Source organism: Strigops habroptila, chromosome 4, assembly GCF_004027225.2.
Source record: "Strigops habroptila isolate Jane chromosome 4, bStrHab1.2.pri, whole genome shotgun sequence".
Lineage (NCBI taxonomy): Eukaryota > Metazoa > Chordata > Aves > Psittaciformes > Psittacidae > Strigops > Strigops habroptila.
Genome location: NC_046358.1, coordinates 48,746,981 through 48,768,756, shown reverse-complemented (window position 1 = coordinate 48,768,756; position 21,776 = coordinate 48,746,981). Strand labels below are relative to the sequence as shown.

General features: G+C 52.9%; 1 protein-coding gene across 5 annotated transcripts in view; it reads right to left on the bottom strand.

Annotated features, from left to right (window-relative positions):
• Nucleotides 1-250: 250 nt before the first annotated feature.
• Nucleotides 251-21,776, bottom strand: part of RASSF7 (Ras association domain family member 7) — a 35,726-nt gene continuing 14,200 nt past the window's right edge. Inside the window, exons 1-6 of one of the 5 annotated variants that reach the window (XM_030485349.1) lie at nt 18,694-18,879; nt 4,980-5,133; nt 3,867-4,765; nt 2,733-2,901; nt 1,937-2,047; nt 251-1,235 (exon numbers count right to left, since the gene is read on the bottom strand). In XM_030485349.1, coding sequence (XP_030341209.1) covers nt 1,204-1,235; nt 1,937-2,047; nt 2,733-2,901; nt 3,867-4,765; nt 4,980-5,082 — 1,314 coding nt within the window. In that variant the 5' untranslated portion in view covers nt 5,083-5,133; nt 18,694-18,879 and the 3' untranslated portion in view covers nt 251-1,203. Of the gene's footprint in view, nt 1,236-1,936; nt 2,048-2,732; nt 2,902-3,866; nt 4,766-4,979; nt 5,134-6,869; nt 6,931-18,693; nt 18,880-21,776 lie in introns of those variants that run through there. The other 4 variants (XM_030485351.1, XM_030485350.1, XM_030485352.1 and 1 more) reach the window with 4 other exon arrangements.

Genomic DNA, 21,776 nt, shown 5'->3' with positions numbered 1-21,776 from the left:
TAAAGCACTTTGTGATTTAAAATAAAATAAAAATGAAATAAATAACAACAAAGAAAAAGAGCAGCGTGTGCATAAGATGCGTTCAGTCATAAAATACTTACAGCTTTAATTCAGCAAATGGGAAGAGATGGCTTGGAAATGAAAGAGGTGGCCACAGGGTGTGCAAACTGCTCAATGTGCCCATGGGACTCCTGACCAGGAGCCATCGGGGAGGGCTTGCCCTGGCCCACAACAGCACGCTCACACTCGCTTTGCTCAAATCCTTTCCCAAAGATTTATTGAGAACGGAAACCACGGCACACCAGGTTACATTCGTAGGGGGAAGGCGGGGTGTTACGGCGCACAGTGTGCCCGAGTCGCAGTTTTTGCATATGATGTGTTGAAAACCTCCTCGACAAACCCATCCCCTCCCCAAACCGCTTTGGTTTCACAATTAAAATACAAGGCGACCCACTGGAACAGATGAACAACACCCGAGAGTAACTACTGGCCATCAAGGGGAAAAACAAAATATAAATCAGTGAAATGTGACCAAGAGTGTTTTGGTCCTGCTCCCCATGTGCACTGCCACTGGGGAAGGGCTCGTTCTATGACTGTATTTTAAAAACAAGTTGGAAAATTTAGGGGATTTAAGAAAAACAAGCCCCTGCTGTGTGCTCCTTGCTCCCCTGAAGCCTGGTCCATGGCACCGCGATAAGGTGGTTTCTACTACAGATTTCTTATAAAAGAGGGGAGCAGAAATTTGTCTTAGAGCTGCTCTTGTGCCTCCCCTGCAGCCCATGAAGAGGTTGTTTGTCATGGCCCCGCTTGCTGAGGAGAGATGCTGTAAAAGCTGTTAACTTGCTCCATCCAGGTGAGCCTCCAGGCAGGTCTTCACTGCAGCTTCGCTCCCCTAGTCAAAAGAGCAAGGACGATGGGTCTTTTGAGAAGGCTGCGCAGAATGGGAGCACCGCTGTTTTCTGTTGAATATAGAAAGCTCTTAAAAAATAAAAATAGAAGGAGATTGCTTCTATCCACAGGGGAAGAGGGTTGCTTTGTGTTGTTGGTCTCTGGTTTTATTTTACAGTCTGTAAAAATACTCTGGCCATCCACATCCATTCACAATATAAAGCAGTAAAAAAAAAATAAAATATATATATAAAATATGGTTTATTTATACAGTTACACTTGCAAGGCAATTGATCCTCCGCTGGCCAGGCCCTTCTACCTCCAGATGCTCTGCCTGGTTGATACGACTGCAAGACAAGACAAAAACCACCTGAGCAACCCCATCACAGTGAGCAAGCAGAAAAGGGAACGGAAAACAGGATGTACATGAGTGCAAAGCCTGGGCTGGGAGATGGACAAGCAGATGCCAGTGCACCTGCTGAGATAGCGGTGGACATTTTGGGCTGCAAGGGGGACGGCAGTAGGGTCCTGCTGAGCGGACGGTGGTGTGGTTGGGAATGGGATGCCGGCATGCAGCCAGCATTACCATGGCAGGCAGGGACATCATAGCTTGCTCTTTTATGGTGCAGGGTTAGGATTAGGATCACAGTAGGTGGGAAGAGTTTTGAGGGGAACTGGCCCCCATGATGGAGCAAAAGTGACTCCTGTATAAGATGGGAGCCAAATCCTCCCCATCCTAACCCTAGCAAGGTCTTAGCCTTGGGGGATGCAGGGTGGCAGGAGAGGGGATGCAGAACATCCTCTGCAGATCCTGGCAGGGCAGAGTGCTGGACCTCCAGCATGTGAGCCCCTGGCAGCAGAGCGGAGGCTGCCAGGGTGTAAGCTTTGCTCTTCCTAATGGCATCTATAAATAGCTCTGGCCTCCCGCTCCCAGCACACGCTCGCTCTCTGCAGCCCATTTTGGGCAGCAAAAGCCTCTCCCCCTCCTTCCCATGCATCTTTCCCCAGCCCAGGTTGTGCTCCTGGGCACCCACTGGGACATACGCACCCTCAGGGCTCAGGCTGGACACCAGTGGCTCTGGCAGGGTCCTGGGATGGCCGAGGAGCTGCTTGGTGCTGGCCTGGGAAGGCGAGTCTGCGCTGGCAGTGGGAGGAAAACCTACAGATGGGAAAAAACGCCTGGCTCAGGCCGGGCTTGCACCTCCCGCGCTTGCTGGGCACAGCTGCTGCAGTGCTATGCAGCGGCCACATCATCCTCTCTGGGTGCTTCAGAGGAGAAGTGACTGGTTCCCTGTTTTCCCCTGTCCCTTTCCACAGGAGCCCCCCGCCACCTCCTCTTGCCTCTGTGAGGATGTGGATGTAGCCCCAGGCACCATGCTCACCCATCCCCAACACAAAGAGGTCATCGGTGGCTGGAGCCCTTCCCCACCAGGCACAGCCAACAGGGGATGGCAGTGGCCCTCAGCCACCTTTTTGCCACTGCTGTGGCGACAGCATGCAGCAATGCTGTGAAGGAAAGCTCCCTGCAGCTGCCCCAGCCCCAAAAAAAGCAACGCAGGATGTGACCACTCAGCATGGCTACAAGCAACCCCAAGGCTTCAATGGGGAGGAAGAAGGAGCTCCACGGCCGGCAAACCTCAAAGACCCCTGGTGTGGCGAGTGACTGCCATGCCGGCACCGAAACTCCATTCCTGCTGCCTAACCTCAGTGCCCAGGGCAGAAGTGGCCAGCTTTGGGGCTGACCGCCTTGGAGGGGGTGCTGACCCCTTTGGAGGGGGAGGCAGGGAGCGGGCAGGAGTCCCCCGGAGCAGCCCCCGCGGCCGAGCCGGCGGCAGCGTGCTGACCTCCGTTTCTCCGGTAGGCTGGCAGCTCGCACTGGCTCGGCTCCGGCTGGGCATCCTCCTCGGACCTGGCCTGCAGGACGGTCACCGTGGCCCCCGTCTGCTGAATAAACTGCTGCAAATTACACTGCCTCAGCTCCTTATTTAACTCCTCCAGCTCTTGGGTCTGGGCCTGCAAAACACACACCGAGGGGGAGGACAGGGTGAGCTGCATGTCCCTCCCGTGCCCCAAAACCAGCTGGCATACCCACCCCGGGGCTGCTCCCCTAGCTGGGGCTTACCCTGCCAGAGCTAGCAGAGACCTCACGGGCAGCGTGGCTCAGCCACCCCTCTCTGAGGGCCTGTGGGAAGAGGGGATGAGGAAGGCATTGTTTTGGGAAGAGCCCTGCTTTGCTGCATCTCCACAAGAGGGTGCGAGCAGCCATCAAACTGTGACCGCTGCGGTGCTGGGAGGTGCCAGACACAAATGAAATGCTCAAGACAAGATGCTGGAAGCATGGCCACCCTGGGGAAGGTCAGCCACCACCGCCTGGCTGGGCAAAGCCTTCTCCATTTTCTTCCACTGAAGGGGACCGGTGGGCAGAAAGCAGGTGTCATGCAGCGCCTGGACCCCCTGAATCTGGAAAGCAGGCAAACCAGGAAGCATCACGGCTCAGCCCCACAGCTGCCATCACCACACTGCTCGGGCCCCTGCACAGTTTGCACAGGCATCATGGGACCTACACTGTCCTATCCCCCTCTGTGACTCCTTTATCCAAGATGATATCGACCCTTACGCCAACGCCACTGACCCTGCACATGGACCGTTTGCTCTGGCACCATTACCCGTGCGGTAGCAGGGTGATGCTGTGCTTCCTGTGCACCAGCCAGGTGGAGCCCCAGCCCAGATGCAGCTTGCACAGGGTCAAGCTGCATTTGTGTGGGACCCTGTGCTGGCTGGGTAAGAGCAGTGGTGTCCCCCTGACAGCGGTTACTGCCGCTGAGCCACCTCCACGCACCCAGCCCCATGCTCACCAGTCAAGTGTGGCAAGACCAACCCCCACAACCCATCAGCCCCCATGCTGCTGGAAGGCTGGTTCCATCACCTCCCAGAGGTCGTACCACCCCATGAGGCTGCTTTGACCTGGTTCTATCTACCTGCAGGTTCCTTTCAGCTTCCTCCAGGGCCTTCTCCACGCTGGCCAGGTTGCTCTCCAGCTGGGTCCCTTGCTTGACCTTGGCCTCTAGGTCCCTTTTCATCTTGGCAGCCATGTCCTCCAGCTCTGTGGGGCTGGGCACAGGGATGTCCTTCCCCCTCTTGGCTCTCTCTGCCATCTCCCACTGGATTTCCTCCTGCAGGGCTTCGGTCCGGGCGCTCAGCTCATAGATCCTCTGGGTGTACTCCTCCAGACTGGCCCGGAGGCTCCTAACCCGCTCCTGCCGCTCCCGCTCACACTCCTTCTCCAGCCGGAGCTCGGTCTGCCAAAACTCCTCCTCGCCCAGCTCTGTCTCGTTCCTCCGCACTAGGTGCTCCAGGTAGAGGATCTCATCCTCCTGACCCGTGAACCGGCCACGCTCCCAGAGCCGTAGGTCCGTCTCCAGGGTGTCCCCATGGGCCTCCAAGGAATGCAGCTGCTCCTGCTGCCGCAGCACCCTCCTAAACAGCTCCTCCTTGGAGGGCTGGAGGACCCCACCACCCTCCAAGTCCATCCCTTCCCGTGCTTGGTGCCTCCATCGGCTCATGACAAATGGGTCACCTGCAGGACCCAAGTTGAAGGTCATGGATTTTTTTGGCTCCCGGGAACGGGGTGCATCCGTGCTGGCAGGCCTGGGCTTGATGGGCAAGCTGGCCCGGATGAACGTCCTCTCGGGGGCTTGGGGAGCACCCTCCGAGGAGGGCCGCTCGGCCACGCTGGGGCCCGTCCGCCGCAGGACAAACTGCACGTCGTTGGCATACTGCCCGCACTTGGCCAGCGACTCCAAGGGGCACTCCAGTGGCAGCAGCTGCCGCTCCTTCTCCCGCAGCTTCTGCACCAGCACATAGCGGCCTGTCTGACCTGCCAGGAGAAGGGGAGCACGTCAGACTGGGAAAGCCACGGCCAGCATCGGTGTGCTGAGGCTGCTGACATCCCCAGAGCCCCAAAGCAGGACCCCTACCCACCCAAGGTCTCCTCTTCCCAGGAAGCACCTTGCAGATGGGGCATCCCCTTGGCAGATGCCACCACCAGCAAAGGGGCATCCCTCCTCCCCCAGCAGATGGACATGGCTCACCTATGGCCCGCGCCAAGGCAATAACCACTTCTTGGCAGGTGGTTTGCTCTGAGACGCCACAGACAACCCTCTGGATCCCGTCCACCCAGACCTTCAGCTCCATCCCCACGGCTGCCGGGCCTCAGGTGCACTGAGTCATTGCAGGACGGGTTGTCTGTAGGGAGAAAAGAAACCAGGTTTCCATCGCAAGCTGCTAATGAGGAATAGGAGAAGCTTTACGAGCAGCATCAATGATCATCTTTAACAACAGCATTCCTTAAGGTGCACCCTAGACCAAGCAGCTGCTCGCTGCTGCCCTCCTTCTGTCCGCGGCTCACCCTGCACACAGACAGCATGTTTGTTGATTTTATTAAAACACTGGTGTTCACCCGCAAAAAACCAACCAAACAAACAAAGCTGTTTGATTTTCTTTTTCTTCTCATGTCTGAGCAGTGGGTTTGGATCTTCCCGTGATGGAAAATGATGGGGTTTGTGTGCCTGCATGGTGCCCAGAAGAAGATGCCCAGGTTATCTCGGCTGCAAGCACATCTCTTTAATGGGTTGTTGGACTTTCACTGTGATTTCTCTTACAGTTTGGCAGCACAGCACCAAACAATAGTAGAAAAGGCAGAGAAGCCACCGGCTGCACACGCTCGCAATGGGATATTGAGAGAAGGGGCAGATAGTGCATGTTCTAATCTATTTACCTCCATCTCAATTTATCAGAGAGTGATTAAGAAATTAAAATGAAGCCTCTTCATGCACAAAACCAGAGGTGCTGTTTGGAAGGGGGAGCCAGGCAAAGCCCAGGCTCCTGGGGGATGCTCTTCCCAGCACTGGCACTCAGCCTGACTCCCACCCAGCAGTTACTTCTCCTGTGTTAAAATAACACCAATTAGCCCAGGTGCACCTAACTGCTGCCTCTTCCAGCACCTCAACAACTGCAAGTCTTCAAAAAACCCCCCCAAAAAACACCAATTAAGTACAATCTGTAAAGGACTCAGATATTTGAGCTTACGGTGTTTTCAAATGCTGTGCAAACATGTACCTTTTTCCTGCCCCTATAAACACTCTCTTTTTCCAGCATCAGGCTCATCTGAAAGCCCTGGGCAGAGGACTGTATACAGGACATTCCAAGGCCCTCTGTTCAGAGGGTCCCAAACCACTTTCCCACCCTGACCCGGCTGGTTGCAGCCTCTCCATCCCTCAGCTGCAGCTCTCCCAAGTTTGTAGCCAGGCTGCAAGAAAGCTTGGCCTCAGGTTAAACACCACTTCTTGCTTGTTGCCTGCTTGAGTAAGCGAAGGGAGGGCTCGAAGGGTCTCACTCCCAGTGATGACGGATTTTAGCCATAACACGAGAAACGCAAGGAGAAACCAGGGAGGACACAGCTTGTCAAGGCCGCTGCCCACAGGTGCCACCCCCCAGCCCACTTCCAAAACGTGGGCACGGAGCGGCTGCCGCAAATACCTTGGTGCTGAGCTCATGTTTGCCTTGGCTGGGTGGCCGGGGAAAACCGGTGAGGGTGAAGGGCACCCTGCGCTCGGCTGGTCTCCCTGTGAGCCCAAACCCACTAAGATTTGCAAGGTTCAGCCCAATTTCATCCTAACGCTGGGCTTTGCCACCACTGCCCCCACCCTGTGCATTCAAAGCCACAAGTGGCCCCTGGTGCAGAGCAAAGTCCAAGCACCTCCACGGCACCACCCAGGTCACCCCGAAGCCACTGGTTCCTCCCCAGCACAGCACCCTAATGCGAAATCTAGGGCGGCAACGCATACTGGTGAGCAGTAACCCCCCCGCAGCTATGGAGCCTGCTAGCATTGAACCCGGCTTCCCCTGCCCCGACCCCAGGGTAAGACCAGGTGCTTAGCAAGAAATAAGAGAGCAGTAACCCAGGTGTCACACAGCCTTACCTGGCCCGGAAATTCCAGGGGTTGCGGAGTGCTACCGGGTGTGGGAGCAGGATGGCTGCCGGCACACCAGTCCCAGGCACCTGCTTGGATTCAAACCCAGCACCAACCTCCGGCCCCGCCTTGGCAATCATTTACCAGCAGCACCGCTGCCAAAGAGCTGGGAGCAGCAGTAGCTTCTCTCCTGATACAGGGGAAACAACCCAAAAAGCAGCTGGTGCACCTTTCCTGGACACATCCCCAAGCACCAATCCAATCATTTTTGTTACTATGTCCTTAAATCCTGGCAAGCACAGAGCAGCCCTGTTAACCAGTTGCTCACCATAATCCAAGTTTTCGTTGAGGGTTGCTGTCCTCAGCTCCTAGCCAGGTAGGAGATGTTATCTGACCCCTTGCAAGGGGGTGGTAAATATGGCTGGGAGCTGCTCCCTCCTCTGACTGCCCTCCTCACCCCTTCCAGGGCAGGATCACAGAATCACAGAATGGTTTGGGTTGGAAGGGACCTTAAAGATCATCTAGGTCCAACCCCCCCTGCCATGGGCAGGGACACCTTCCACTAGACCAGGTTGCCTAAAGCTCTGCCCAGCTTGGCCCTGAACACCGCCAGGGATGGGACAGTCGCAGCTTCTCTGGGCAACCTGTGCCCGTGTCTTGCTGCCCTCGTCATGAAGAATTTCTTCCTAATGTCTAATCTAAATCTACCCTCTGTCAGTATCAGGATCAGCTCCCCCAGCCCACCCAAAACCAGCCCTGCTGCCCCTCTTCCCTCAAAGCCCTGGCACTCATGGAGGAGCTGATGGGATGAAGGCTCATCCTCATCTGGGGGGACAGCACTGCTCCCTGCTCAGGGGGACACATCACAACCTGCATGCAGCATCTTGTCTGCAGTATCCTACCACACAAGCATCACCTCTGCTGTAGCCCCACTCAGCTCTTTACCATCACTTCTAAAATAATAAGCAGCTGGGGGGCACTCTTATTCCTCCACTTGCAAATGTGACCCTTGTCTATCCAAGCTTTAGTGCCAACCCCCTGCTTTAATCAACAAGTGTCTTTGTTACACCACCAGGTAGCAAAAAGAGCTCTTGTTTTTTGGACAAGAATCACTTTTCTGGGGGAAGCAGCACTTCCCAGCAGGAGGCTGGTTTCCAGCTGCCTCTTTGTAGTTGCCCTAGGAGGTCACTTTGACCATGAACAAGAAGTGCAGGCAGCTGCCAGGTCCTGCTGGCTGTCCCAAAAACAGCACAAGGAAGTGAGCAGGTGGCTGTAGGCACCAGGAAGCATCCCAAAAGCTGCTCTCATTTTATTCTTACAACCCCCCTCCATGGATTTATAAATAATTTTAATTGGAAATAGATTAACAAAGTGACTTTCTGCTCCCTTCCCCATGCAACGGGTCCTAAAATTAAGGGTAAGGATGATTCATACCACAATTCCACCAAATTTCCTAACTGGGAGTTGGAATTTCACATGCTGACATGGGGGGGGGGGGGGGGGGGGAGAGAGAGGGAAGTTTGTTGGTTGTTTTTTTTTTTTTTTAAATTAACAATCTCCGATCCTGCAGCTTTATTTTGTTTCCTGGCACTGCTGCCCCCCAGTCTCCCCGAAGCTGCTGGGCTAAAGGAAGAGGAGCTGAAGGAGCATTTCTGCATGTGCAGGAGAGGGATGCATGTTTTACACAGCTCCTGTGGCTGCCGGGACTCACAAAGGTTTGGTGATGTCCCTGGACCTGAAATAATATATGGCCAGCCAAGAAACCTGGCCAGCCACCCTCCTTACAGAAGCGAGGACTACCATCAGTTTGCACGGACTCCCCCCACATCCTCCACAGGAATTCTCAGAAGCTGAGACAGCACCTTCCAGCCAAGGATTGCAAACCCTTTACAAGTGCGTTTCTCCCACACAGAATCAAAAAAGAATCATATTTGGTTACGAGGAAAAACCCCACCAGTTTTGCACGCAACAGCAACGCCAGCTGCAACCCAGATCCCAAAGCATCCCAAATGCCTCTCAGCTGCATCCCAAACACCTCTAACAGACCTCCTAACAAGTACTGTCTGGTACCAGCATGAAGGTTTTGAGCCAAGCATCCCACCAGTGCTGAGTTTTCACCCATTTTGGGGGGTTCACTTGCTTCCCTTGCTATGTCCACCCCTCGCAGAGAGCTGGGTGCAGGACTGGGCAGGCAGGAAGCACAGGGAGAGCTTCCCAGCAAGCCTAATTAATACTGCCAAATCCAGAAGACTAGAAATCCTTTCATGTCAGGGTTTGGGCTGGGGGTTAGAAGACTCATAACTAATAAATAAAGATGTATTTGTACTTGACAGCAGCCTATGATGAGCTCACCAGCCAAGGAGGACCAAGGTGTCTACGGGGCCGGCAGCTCTGCATCCCTTTGGATGTGCTCCAGGCAGATGCTGGGGTACTCTTGATCATTTTATTCCTGCTTTGAACCTGACCCTCTCACTCCTCTCCTGCCCTGTGCTGGTGGGATGCTCATCCCAGCTGTGTGCAGACACACAGGTAAAGAAAAAACCCCAACACATGAGTAAACAGCAAGTGATGAAGGGAGGAGCTGCCCGTGCCACCATCCTGCATGCCGGAACACTGGCAGGATGGCTCTGACTCACCGCCCGGGATCAGCTGCTGTGGTGATGCATCCAGCAGCTATTTAATGCTTCTTGAGGTCTCTCCCTGCCCCAAGCACAGACACCAAAGAGAAGAGATGGTACTTGCTCACATGCTGAAACCTTCTAGTGGGACAGAAGCCTTGCTGTTACTCAGATGTGCAGAGGTGACCCAACACAGAGAAGATCCCCCTGACGGTGCTCATCCTGCAGCAGGTTGGAGGAGATGGGCCTTGGTCCGGGCTCTCCTCCAGTCCATTGACAGTGTTCTCGTGTCTTAGGTCCCTCTTTTGGAGCGGCATCACCTGCACTCAGCTGGGCTGTTGCAGGGATAGAACAGCTCTGCTGGGCTTTCCACACCATGTCCATTCCAGGCCAGAAGGTGACACCGCAGTCAAAGCTTGGGGTCGTCACCAAGGGTTGATGCCACTGGCAGGTCCAATGCTGGGCAAAGGTCAGCCATGGCAAGGCTTGACACTGTGGCTCTTCCTGGGCTGGCAGGTCCCACGCTGGGCAGAGATGGCCATCCACAGCTCTGTGCACCAGAATCTGACTACCACTGATGGTTGCTGCCACTGCAGCAGGGAGCACCAGGCAAAGCCCTGCCTGCAGCCATGCAGTGCAGGACCTTTCCACAGCGCCATGCTCATCCTGAGGATGCTGGCTCTGGGATCCTAAGCAGACATCATATTCCAGCCTAGTGCAAAGCAGGCAAGAGCGTCACCTGCCAAAAAGAGGTCATCATCCTCTCCTGCAGTGTGGAGGCCATCAGGGTGCAAGCAGGACATAGGCACGGGGCTCCGGCCCGGGGCAGCAAATGGGTTACTTTATCCCCATGCAAAGCGCTGACAGGGGTTAAACAAGCTCAAGAGGTGACAAACAAGTCCTACCAGAGCAGTCACAGCCCAGAGAGGCAGCTCTTCACCGTGTCACAGGGAGGGTGTGCAAGCGTTACTCACCCCCCAGGCCCATTGAAGCCACCAGCTCTTACGCAAGGTGGCCACAAGCACCCAGGAGCAAGGAAGCAGCAGGCACAGGGCTCTAATTCACACCCAAATGGCTTATTTACGGGTAGCCATAATAATCCCTGCATTCTTGATCCACCCATCATGCCCCATTCAGCTCCCTGCTCTGCCACAGCATGCCTGACAGCAAGTCCTAAAAATCAGCAAATGCTGAAATTGGTAATTTTAAAACCACGAGGACTTTGAGAACTCCACTTTTTTATCCCCCTTCAGCTGGAGAAGCCCCAGCTGGGGACAGGGATAACCATTGTAAAGGTACCCTGAAGGTGCAGCTTTACCAAAGAGGTGCGGATGGATCCCAACCCACATGCACCCCCAGGCTCTGTTGCACTTTGATAGCAAGCAGCTTCTGCTGGAGGCATCTTACAACGCATAACACACACTTGGCATCTCCAGAAGTTACATTCATGTTCCAAGGGCTTTTTGCACCCAAAGGAGATTGAAGGGCCAAGACCAGGAAAACAAAGTCCTGTGGTACTTGCATTGCCAAGAAGCATCACTTGAGCTTGAAGCCACAGACCACTGTCTAAGTCCCCTGGCATCCCAAGGGGGACATATCCCATGCATTAGGATCTTGCAGGAACTGCCTGAAGAGACAGATTTCTGGAGAGCCATAAGCACCACGCCAGCACCCCCCCATTAAGAGCAAATCAGAGGGTTAGGGATTTTCTGCTCCACTTCCTCCCAAAAATTACAGACCCATGTTAACATGCCCAGGGTGTATAGGCAAGCCTGGCCAATGCTGAGCAGGGTGGGAAGAGCCAGGGACAAATCCTGCCCTGCACTGTGGCGCTGGATGGGGCCTGGCCTTGGGGTGATGGCCTTTCCCAGGGATTTAGGGGAGAGAGGCTCACAACCCAGCTGATGCAGAAGCAGCTAACCCCATGCCAGCTCTACGTGCAGAGACTTCTCTCACCATTTTTTCCATCCAAGCTTTTGGGTCTGCTACAGCATCAGACCTACAAGAAGGTTCCAGAAACAGCACTGGGAAGGAGCTGGGGAACCTTTTTCCCCTGTGTTAAACCACAACTGGTGACCATGGCAGGCAAGTATTGAGAGCGATGTTCAAACATCCAGGACTGTGGGCAGCGATGACATGTCAGGGATGTTTACTAGCCAGTCCACCCCACAAATGAGCAACCAACCAAAACCTCATTATAAATTAAAAGAAGCAAAAAACCCCTCTTCACCTACTGCACACACTCATGTTACAGCATTTCAGCCTGGAAGGGGAAGGATCATCTTCCTTAACTTAATGCATTGTATTTCTCCCTTGCAGCACTACTGTCCACACGGGGAGTAGAGCTGGCAAGGCTGGCTAGTACAGTCTGCTGTAAAGATGAAGGTTTGCAAGGGACACATTAGCAACACCTGTTATTGCTGTAACCATTACCATCAACCATAGACACACAAGTGAAGAGCAGCTTCATGGAAACAGCTGAGAGTAAATTCATAGTTTCTTCTCAAGGGGGCGAAGCAAAATTAGCAATGTTTAGCTTAAAGGGGAAAGAGGAAAGGCTCTTGCACTGCCACGCTCCTTTTTATCTTGTGCAACTGAACCTGCCGAGGAGGGGCAGAGGAAGTATTTAGGTGTTCAGCTCCCAGCACAGGGGCAAGGCTGGGTGTAGGTACCTTTGGGCTGTAGGCTGACCTAGATCAGGCTTGAGGATTAGGGCTTGGACTTGAAAACCTTTCAGGATCAAGTCCACCCCACAATTTTTCCATAAAACTATTGCCTTTTTTTAATACAAAAGAATTTGGTGCTTGCTGTCAAGGCACTGCTGCACTGAGCAGCCACTGCCCAGCTGCGAGCCTCAGCACAGCAGTGCTGGGATGCCCAAATGCTCATCAGCTTTCAAGTGGACTTCAGTGGAAGACTCACAATCCAGCTGCTAAAAGCCAAGCTCTGAGAGGTATTTGCCAGACTATCTGCGTGCAAACACAAGCCCTCCACACATCTGCCAGCAGATCCAGCATCTCTGTAGCATTCATCTTCCACAGCAGTGATCAGGGAAAGCATGATGCTGTTTGTGACTATTCCCCCGTTATGGTACACAGCCCATTCCCCAAGTCAGAAAGCAGCTTGTATTTCTCGTCACACAGGAGGAATGCTGCAAATCTGGAGGTGCAAGAGCCTGTTCAAGCTTGGAAATAGTCTGAAATACCCAGAGTACCTGCTTTCTCCTCCCCAGCCAAAGAGGAGAAGTGTTTCAACTTCCTGCAAATTTCCACTTCCCCAATCCAAGGATGAGACCAAAATGGGGAAAACTCAGTCAATGATCTATTTTTCCCAATGCCTCCAAAAAGCCTGAAATGACCCTCAAAATGCAGCTTCCTTGTGATGCTTGCCTGGTCCAGCCCAGAGGATGAGGTGCACCTTGGCCACCTACGAGCCAAGTGGAGATAGACACTGACCTGCTGCTCTCCCCGTCTCATCTCAAAGCAAGCAAGAATTTTATTTCCATAGGATTACAGGAAATTTCAGGCTCTGCACCTCTCCTCTGAGAAAGACCAGGGACATGAAAAAGCCAAATGGCCCACAAATATTCTCCCCCTTAACCTGCCTTCCAGCCTCCTTCAGAAGAGCTGGCATCAGCCAGCAGCAAATGTCTTTCCACTCCAATTCTCATCCTAAGGGAGGGGGTAATTAACAAATTAGCAAATGCAAAACTGGGGATAAACCTTCCAGATTTTGTTTTCCATTTCCAAAATAACTTGCAAGTTCCTACCCTGCCTTGGAAAGCGGTCACACGTCAAGGACACACTGCTGGGTCTCCAGAAAAGAGGATTCACTGATGAATATGCAGGTGCATGCTGCCACAGATACTTATTTATAACTTTGTAGGATTAAAAAGGCCTTTAATGACCATTTGCCGAGAGCTGAAATCACTCTTTTCTCACATGCACAGGCAGAGAGTCAAACAAAGAAGAGACCCAGAATTTATCCAGGCTGAAACCTTTGATAAGACACTTGGGTATTTTAGCAGTCTCTGCTTTCACGTTACCTGGCACATGATTAATTAGGCAGAGGTGCTATCAATCCCTGCCTGAACCCACCCAGAGATAATAAGCCCTTTAAGGCACTAAAATGGAGGCACATCTCTGGAGAGGCAACTCAATCCCCTATCTGGCACTAAAATACAAGGGGCCATCCATTGGGGGTGGGGTACGAGTCACTGTCCTTCAACAAGTGATGGAGATCATGGCTGCATGACCGACTTTAACCCCCAAAACCACCTTGCTGGGGGTGGCAAACCTCTGGCTGAAGGGCAGTTTTGATGGGCAAAGGTCTCCATCTCCCGCTCCACACATAGGTGTCCTCCTTACAAACACTAGGGGGTCAAGGGCTCCGCTGGCACTTGGTGTTACCTGGAGGACCAAGGTGGGATGGAAACCAGTGCCAGGAACTGCACTGGCCCTCTTGCCTGCATGGAGAGGGAGATGCAATAAAAATATCTTGGTTTTCAAAAGTATTGAAGAGCTTAATCCTCATGCAACTCATGCTCACCTGGGGTTGCTTTGGGGAAATTCAGCCTTTTGAACCTCCTACCCCAACTTCTTTATGCTCCCAGCAGGTCATTAAAAAGCCAAATGAATTCAAGGAGAACACCACCAAGTCCAACGTCATAGCCCAGGCAACCCTCAAACTGCATTAAAACACTCTAATAATTACCTGAGGTGGAGTAGATTTGAGGGACAACTAGTCCTCAGCGTGCAGCATCTCAAAGATGCAAAGCTATATTGTTTCTAGCACATCTAATCCTGAGTTCCAGGGATATTTCCCTGCCAGAGTGGGAGAGCAAGCATCCTTTCGCAACGTAAGATGCTGAGTTTGCAAGATTCTTAAGAGATTAGAAACAGCAATAGGAGAGGAACCAAAAAAAAAAACCAACCAAAACCCAAAACCAACCCACCCCAAAACCCCACAACCGGAAAAAAAAGCCAAACAAATAAGCCCTACAGGAACCCTTTCCATGGTACAAATCCCTGCGCAGATACAGCTATCTTCCCCACTGATGGTAGGGCAGGTGGGAATACCTTGGACCAGGTATGATGTGGTACAACCTGGTGCCCAGGCTGGGTTAGCCCTGGGAAAGCCTCACAGAGCCACCCCTTTGGGATGGGTCCCTGAGGACTCGACAAGCTACCCTGAGAAAGCTCTGTCCCAGAGGAATGAGGGAGGAGAGGAAGAAGGCACTTCCCTGGAGCAAGCCTAGGAAATACCCGACTTTCTACAGTCACAAACCATTAAGCAAAGACCTGGGCATACTGGTCAAGGGCCCAAGGAGACCACAAGCTGCTTCCTGACAATTAAGCTCAAGTTTTCCCTCACAGAAGCAAGGGGTGTGTCAAACTGCAGGAACTAGCTAGCACCAATCACAACATGCTGAGAGGAAAAAGCCTGGTCCACCCAGCCTTCTCACCACAGGTATGTTTGGGTCTTTGCAGAAAGGAGCACTGCCACATCCCAAAATTGCCAGAACTTGAGGAAAAAAGTAAAAATCAGCAAGTGAAAACAGCAACCTCAGAGACTCCAAAAAAAAAACTAACCCAACCCATTTTTATTCTTATCTAGATATCTCCGTGGTGTTCTCTCAACACCCTGCGCACCACCAGCTGCCTTAGGCAAGCATCCAGAGGCAGAGACCAGCTCCCTGCTGCATGCCCGCGCCTCCCAGGGAAGGCAATATTCCCATCAGGAATCATTAAACAAGCAAGAGCTCCCATCCCTTGCCGATGGCTTCCCCATGCTGGCAGGAAGAGCAGGGAGCAAAGGGGAGGCTGCTGCTCATCAGGATTCTCTGCTGACCCAGCTACTCATCTATAGGATCCTATAGGTGCCTCTAGAGTCCCTGCGCTCAGGAGCGCAGTGCTAAGTCGAACAACATGGAAGACATCCAAGGGGATGCTGGACCCTAATACACTTTTGAGAGCACTGTGGCATCCCTGCCAGTTACGCAGGAGGCACTTGGGAGACATAGGAAGGTTTGAGCATGTGGCTTTTAACACTAAGAGCTCCAGCAGGTCCTGCGCTGCAGCAGGGTTACAAAGCAGAGCACAGGAAGCCTTCCCAAATTGAGGCAGCGCTCAGCTGCCCCAGCTCAGGGCTGATCCACCCATGTCTTCAGGTAAGAAGTGCTGCGTTGTGGCTTCCCCCCCTTTTTTTTTTATTGTAGATGACTAGCCTGGGGCACCTGGAAGCACGTCAGCCCTCAAGAAAGTGCTGACTCCAGTCCACAAAAAGGCAGATAATCAGCTGCTTTTAGACACTCATGAACTTGGCATCTGAAAAATGGAAGGGCATGAAATTGTTAGCAATCATTTACAATAATAGGATTTTGTTAAAAACCTTCTGTGGAGACACGCTTATGCCTTAATTTGACTACACAGGTTTACAAGGGCATAGACAAGTTAGGACAGATCACGGAACATCCCTTAAAAAGATGCTCTTAAAAACAATGCATACAAACAGAGCTAATACTTAAAACATCCCTCACGCCTTTATTTAAACTCAGGCACAGAGAACACATTTCCAGGCAGCACCTGGACTTCTTCCTAGCTCACCACAACACCCGACATAGCAGACTCTGCTCTGAAGCCTTGGCACAGGCACCATGGCCTCCCAGCCAGGGAGGATTAACCGCTTGCCTGGATTTGGTCCCAAAGCATACAGCAGAATGGCTCGGGTCACTTGCAAGCCACCACTGGAGGTTTTTTCCATAGCACAGGACAGGGCAGAGAGACGTTTAAAACATGGATGAGATGAACTAGTAGGGCAATACTTGTCTGCAGCATGTGGCAATGGTGAAGGCAATCACGACATGTCTCCACTGTAGAGGTGGACAACACACACATTGTCGAAGCACACCACCTTCCCTTTTACCTTCAGCCCCCAAAATACTTCATCACAGAAGCTCCATTTGCCTGGGTGCAGTAAATCGTGTATCTTCAGCAATTACACCACACTACCTCTTCTGGTCAAGTCATATTTCAAAGAGCAGGGATGGGAGCACCCCGAGATGATTCAAACCGGTCATTGCCACACAGCTTCGGCCAGCCACCGCTTGCTGCCAAAAGGTTTGGTTAAGCCTGGCAAGCTTGCCAGCATGCTCGCTGGGGCCTGCAGGTACCCAAAGCTACAGGGCGCCTGAGCACAGCTCTAACTTTTTCTTAAGCATAAGAATAAGGTATTTAAAATAAATCAGATTTAGTTCTTAAGCTGGTTTATTATCTCATGGTCAGACTGTCGAACAGGCTCCCCCCTTCAAGCCCTGGGTAGAGCTAACTCCCACATCTCTCTCGCACTCATTCGCGAAGAGTCTAAATTTTTAGAGCAACCAGCACACCCTTGCTAGGGGATTTCAAGAGCGCAGAACCCCTGGACTCACAGTGCTCAGTGCTGTGGGGTGCTGGGCACCTGCAGGCACTTCAAGCTGCAGTGCTCCGTGGCCTGCGAAAGGGTGGAAGAAAGGCTTTAGGAAGATGCATTCACTTGTGGCGGGGGGCTTCTCAGTTTCCTCGGCTATTTCTTTCAAGAGGGCATGGGGAAGCCAGCAGAGCTATGCTGAGAGGGAGACCAGGCACTGTTCTCAGGCTCTCCCAACAGATAACCGGCAGATAACCGTGATGTGGGAGGATTCCTGGCATTCCAGTGGCACCAGCAGAAGGTAAGAGCATCCCCCCCTTCCCCGAAACCCCTTCCCAAGCAGACACTGCCAGCACTGCCCGGTAAGAAGGCAAGCGGCACTCAGATATGCTTCCTGCTCATAACCACTGCAGACAGAGCATGTGCACACATGCATTTGCTCTCTTCTCCCTAGGAAGAGCTGCAGTTCTCACTGCACGAGGAGTGCGGCCCCACACAGCTACCCTGCAAGGTGAGCCGACGGCTGCATGTAGCATCCCTGTCTCATCCTGGCTGGATCCAGTGCCCCACCATTTGACAGCTGAGCTCTGCTGTTCGTGCTGCCACACGTTCCGGGGCCCAGCGCCTGCCCGGCAAGTCTCGGCAGAGCACCAAGCCAGGGCCCGCGAGTGCGCCGTTAGCACCGGCATCCATGGGAGCCGGCCCTGGCTTACTGTGAGGAGCACCCACAACTCCCATCTCACCTCTTTGGACTATTTCTCACCCGTTTTCACCTGCCTTTTCCTAATTTCTCCTGAAATCTGCCATCCAGAGGTGCGTGCCACGGGATGTGCTGGAGGCAGCAGCTCTGTTTTAGTGCAAGGTGCATGACCCCTTTCTCCATGCAATACCACCCTCAAACCCACATTTGGGTTTTTAACCTGCCATTGGGATTTTAACATGCAATTACAAAGTGCTGTTGCAGGGCAGGCAAAAAACCAGGGAGAGGAGTTTGTTCTCCCACCAGCAGTGGGCCACAAGCAGAGTTACGAAACAACCTGCTGGCAGAGTTCACAGAAGGCATCAGAAGTATGCGGCGAGGAGCCAGGCTCTTATCGAGGAATTTAACCCCTCTCCTCAGGGAGCTGGAGATGTCTCTGAAGGGGGGAGGATGGACAGCTTTGCCCTGTGGATGCAGACTGTGAGAGGAGGCTCCTGGCATGGGTAGCTGAGACCTGACACCACTTTGGCTGCTCTTCCACCACGGGCTCTGGCCGGTATTTTCCGTGCTAAGAGGGACCGCGATGCTGCTCCTTCCAGTGGGGCTTGGGTGTGCCATATACCGGTGGCAGAGCTGCTGGGGATGCGGTGTCAGCGCCTGGTGCAAAGCCACTCAGGGCTCGACCACCTGGGACACAACCAGCGCAGCACTGGGCAGGTGGCACAGCAACTCGGGTCGTGTAGTGCTGAAAGCTGCTCCCAGTCATCCCAGCCCGGGCTCTCCTTGATGGATTTGAGGTTTCTGCAGGCACTCTGCCCACAAGTCACCTCCTCGCCACCCCTGCCCCACTCCGGGCACACCGTAGCATTTCACAGCCCCGATATAATGCGGTTATCACCGACCCCGGTGGGCCCTACCAGGCGGGCGACGCGCCCGCTGTCCCCGTGGGGGGGCTCGATCCGAGCAGACCCCCCGCCGCATCAGCTGCCCTTCCCCGGGGTGCCGGCCCGGCTGCGGGCAGGGCCTCGCCGCGTGCCGGTACCGCAAAGCGGCGGCGGCCCCTCGCCGGGAGGCCCGACCGGGCCCCACCGCACCGGTACGCACTCACCTGCCACCGGCCCAGCCACGGCGGCGCGGCTGCAGCTCTTCTCCTCTGCGGCTGCCGCTCCCGTCCGGTCCCCCCCGGCCCGGCCCCGCCGCTCCGCTCCGCAGCGCGGAGCCGCAGCGCCCCGCCGCTCCGCCGCTCCGCCACCACGGCCCGCCCCGCCCCGCGCCCGCCCCCCGCCCGCCCCCCGCCAGGTGAGCCCCGCCCTCGGCAGGCCCCGCCCCCCGACAGGCCCCGCCCCCCGGCAGGTGAGCCCCGCCCCCCGCGCCCCGGTCCTGCAGGCGGCGGGGTGCTGCGGAACGGCGGCCGCCAGTTCTCCTTTCCTTGTAACAAAATACTCTCAAATTCTTATCTTTTTAAATAAAAACATACTTAAATTCGTATTTTTTTTAACGTCTTAAGTTCTCCCATCTTTTTACCAAAAAGAACACTTAAATTCTCCTTTTTACCCCAAAATCTTAAATTCTCCGTTTAAAAATCGTCACTCCTTTTTTTTTTTTTAAAAAAAGAAGTATTAAATTCTTCTTCCATTCAAAAAAGAGCTCGTAAATTCTCTTAAAAATAATAATACAAAAGTCTGAAATCATTATCACATTTTTTAAAAGAAGTCTCAAATTCTCCTTCTTTAATAAGAAAACCAACCAAAGCCACACTGTACTTCTCTACTCCCAGCTCCCGGCCCCGTGGGGCCATGCAGGCAGGCTCGTTCCCCTCTGGAAGCACTCAGCTATACTGAAAAGCCAGTGCCTGTCCAGCGGCAGGGCCTGCCTGCCCCGGCAGGAGACAACCCCTTTTCAGAGAGATAGAGCTCGGCCTGGGCCAGGAGGTGGGCATAGCTCCTATACCGGCTGCCCTTCAGTTGTCCAGGGGCTTCAAACGCCCTAAAACTGCAGAGAGGAGATGGGAGGGAGACAGGTTCAGCCGGTTTGGGAAGAAGCAGGTGCCTGCTGCCGTGCCTGAGGCTTTGGAAACTCCTCACCTCCTCCCTCCGCCTGCTTTTCCCATCCTAGCTCCCAAAAAACCCACCCAAAAGCTCCTCACGCCTTTCATGACAATGCCTTTCCTCCATGGCCAGCCAAGCAATGAGGGTGGCTGTGATGATGGTGTCTCCACTGCAAAGGTGCTTCAGCCATGCCTGTGCGGGTGCAACCGCAGTGCCAAGCATCTCCTGCAGTGGGGCGGACACAGAGTTACCTATATATTTCTTTATCCGGAAGCTCTTGTGAAATGTCCTACTGCTCATGAGAAAGAATAACCTACCCATCAGACACAGGTCCCGAGGTGGCTGCTCTAAAAGGGATTTCAGAGCTGCTGCTCCACCACAAAATGTGTGTTAATTTTTACATACAGTCAGAAAAATCCCCATCTCATGTGGACATCATCACGTTTATGACATCCTCAGCCACTTGCTCCTCCACATCTGAGCTGCTGGGATTAGGAAGTGATGCAACACACAAGTATGTAGCTGTCACTCGGCAGCTTTAATTGGGTTTTTAAATGAAGTTTTCTGTTGTCCTGACATATTCCTCATAATTGTGATCTCCTAAAATCAGATAATGCATCTGGCACTCTGTAACACAGGCCATGCCCTGGAGACCTTACAGCACAGGAGGAACAAAGATCTCCATAAGAAAACAACAAAAGCTGTTCTCAGGAGATACATATCTTATTTATTAGCTTGGATACACTTCTGAGATCCTAATCGGACACAAATTGAGCAGAGGTTCATTTGCCACTAGTGAGGATGGTTGTCTGCCTTTTAATATAAAGATTTTGAGTTTTAAATCTTTCTACCTTTAGCAGCTTGTAAAAAGATTGGAAATCTCTTTTCACTTGTAAAAGTAAAGCTATTACTCTGAAAAGTAAATAAACTTCAAACTACACCTGTGCATCTACATGAACCATTGATCCCTCACCCTATAAAGAGTTCTCCACGCCCTCCATCAGCTGAGATAGATGAAAGTGTCCAGGGGACAGTTTCATACTGGTGAGCCCTTCCAGTCCGGCTACTCATGGACCACCTTCTCCAACACTTGCAGTGTCTCAGCCCAACCTCCAGATTTATTCCCGAAGCTCAGAAGCTCCTGTGGTGCCAAGGTCATTTTCAGGGACTGACCCAGGAACAGCGACTGAGCTGATTTCTGGGCTTGTGCTCACTGGTTCCTTCCTGGGTTTTCTAAAGATAGTTGTTGTACACCGAGCAGCCAAGCTGCTTTCAGGAGGAGAGTGGAGCTATCTCAGCATCTTGAGCAGTTGAATTATAACCAAGCAGGTCCTTTGGTCTCTCCAGCAGCCTCCCTATTGCAGATGAGATAGTAACCCTATCTGAGTTTCCCCAAAGAAGATGATGCTGTCTTACTGATGTGCTCAGGAGTGCAACAAGAAGACTCCTTGTTCTGATGCTCCTTAACATACAGAATTTGTTTGCACAAAAACCCCTCTCATGAGTACAAACTTGCTGTGTGCTAGCAGCAGGTCATCATTTGGTGACCAGCTGTCATGTCTCTTAACAGAGCATATCTTCACTGAGAGGGCCACCTGAGACAGCTCAAGCACAGCAGTGTTAGCCCCTGCTACAACATGCCACTACATGGTCAGCATTGGGGATGAGGGGAAAACAGGTAATTGAGGCGTCAGAATCTGCAGAGATGTTGGGTTTTAGCTTTTGAGCTGAAATCCAAAACCTTTTGAGCTGACGCAGGGAGGGGAGAGTAGAGGAAAGTTTATTTTTCAGGCCCATCTCCAAAAGGAGAAAGTAATAATTCAGATTTTCAGAGATGTTCCACATCCACTGGTGTCCACAGGAGCTGGATGTGGTCAGCATCATGGCTATCAAACCTTCTTGCTGGCCTGAAGGTCATCTGCTATTTCACTATCTCCCACCAGGCACTGCTGGAGGCAGGAGCTGCAGTCCCCTTCCTCCTGGGGTACAAGGGCTGCATGGTCCCCACTGTGCTTTCTTCTCCTTCTCCCCTTGCCATGGGTTCCTTGAAACCTTGGGAATCTGCCTCCAGACCCCATGAGCCTCAGGAAACTTTTCAGTCATCATCCCTTCCCGACACAGCCATGACATTTCATACGCCACA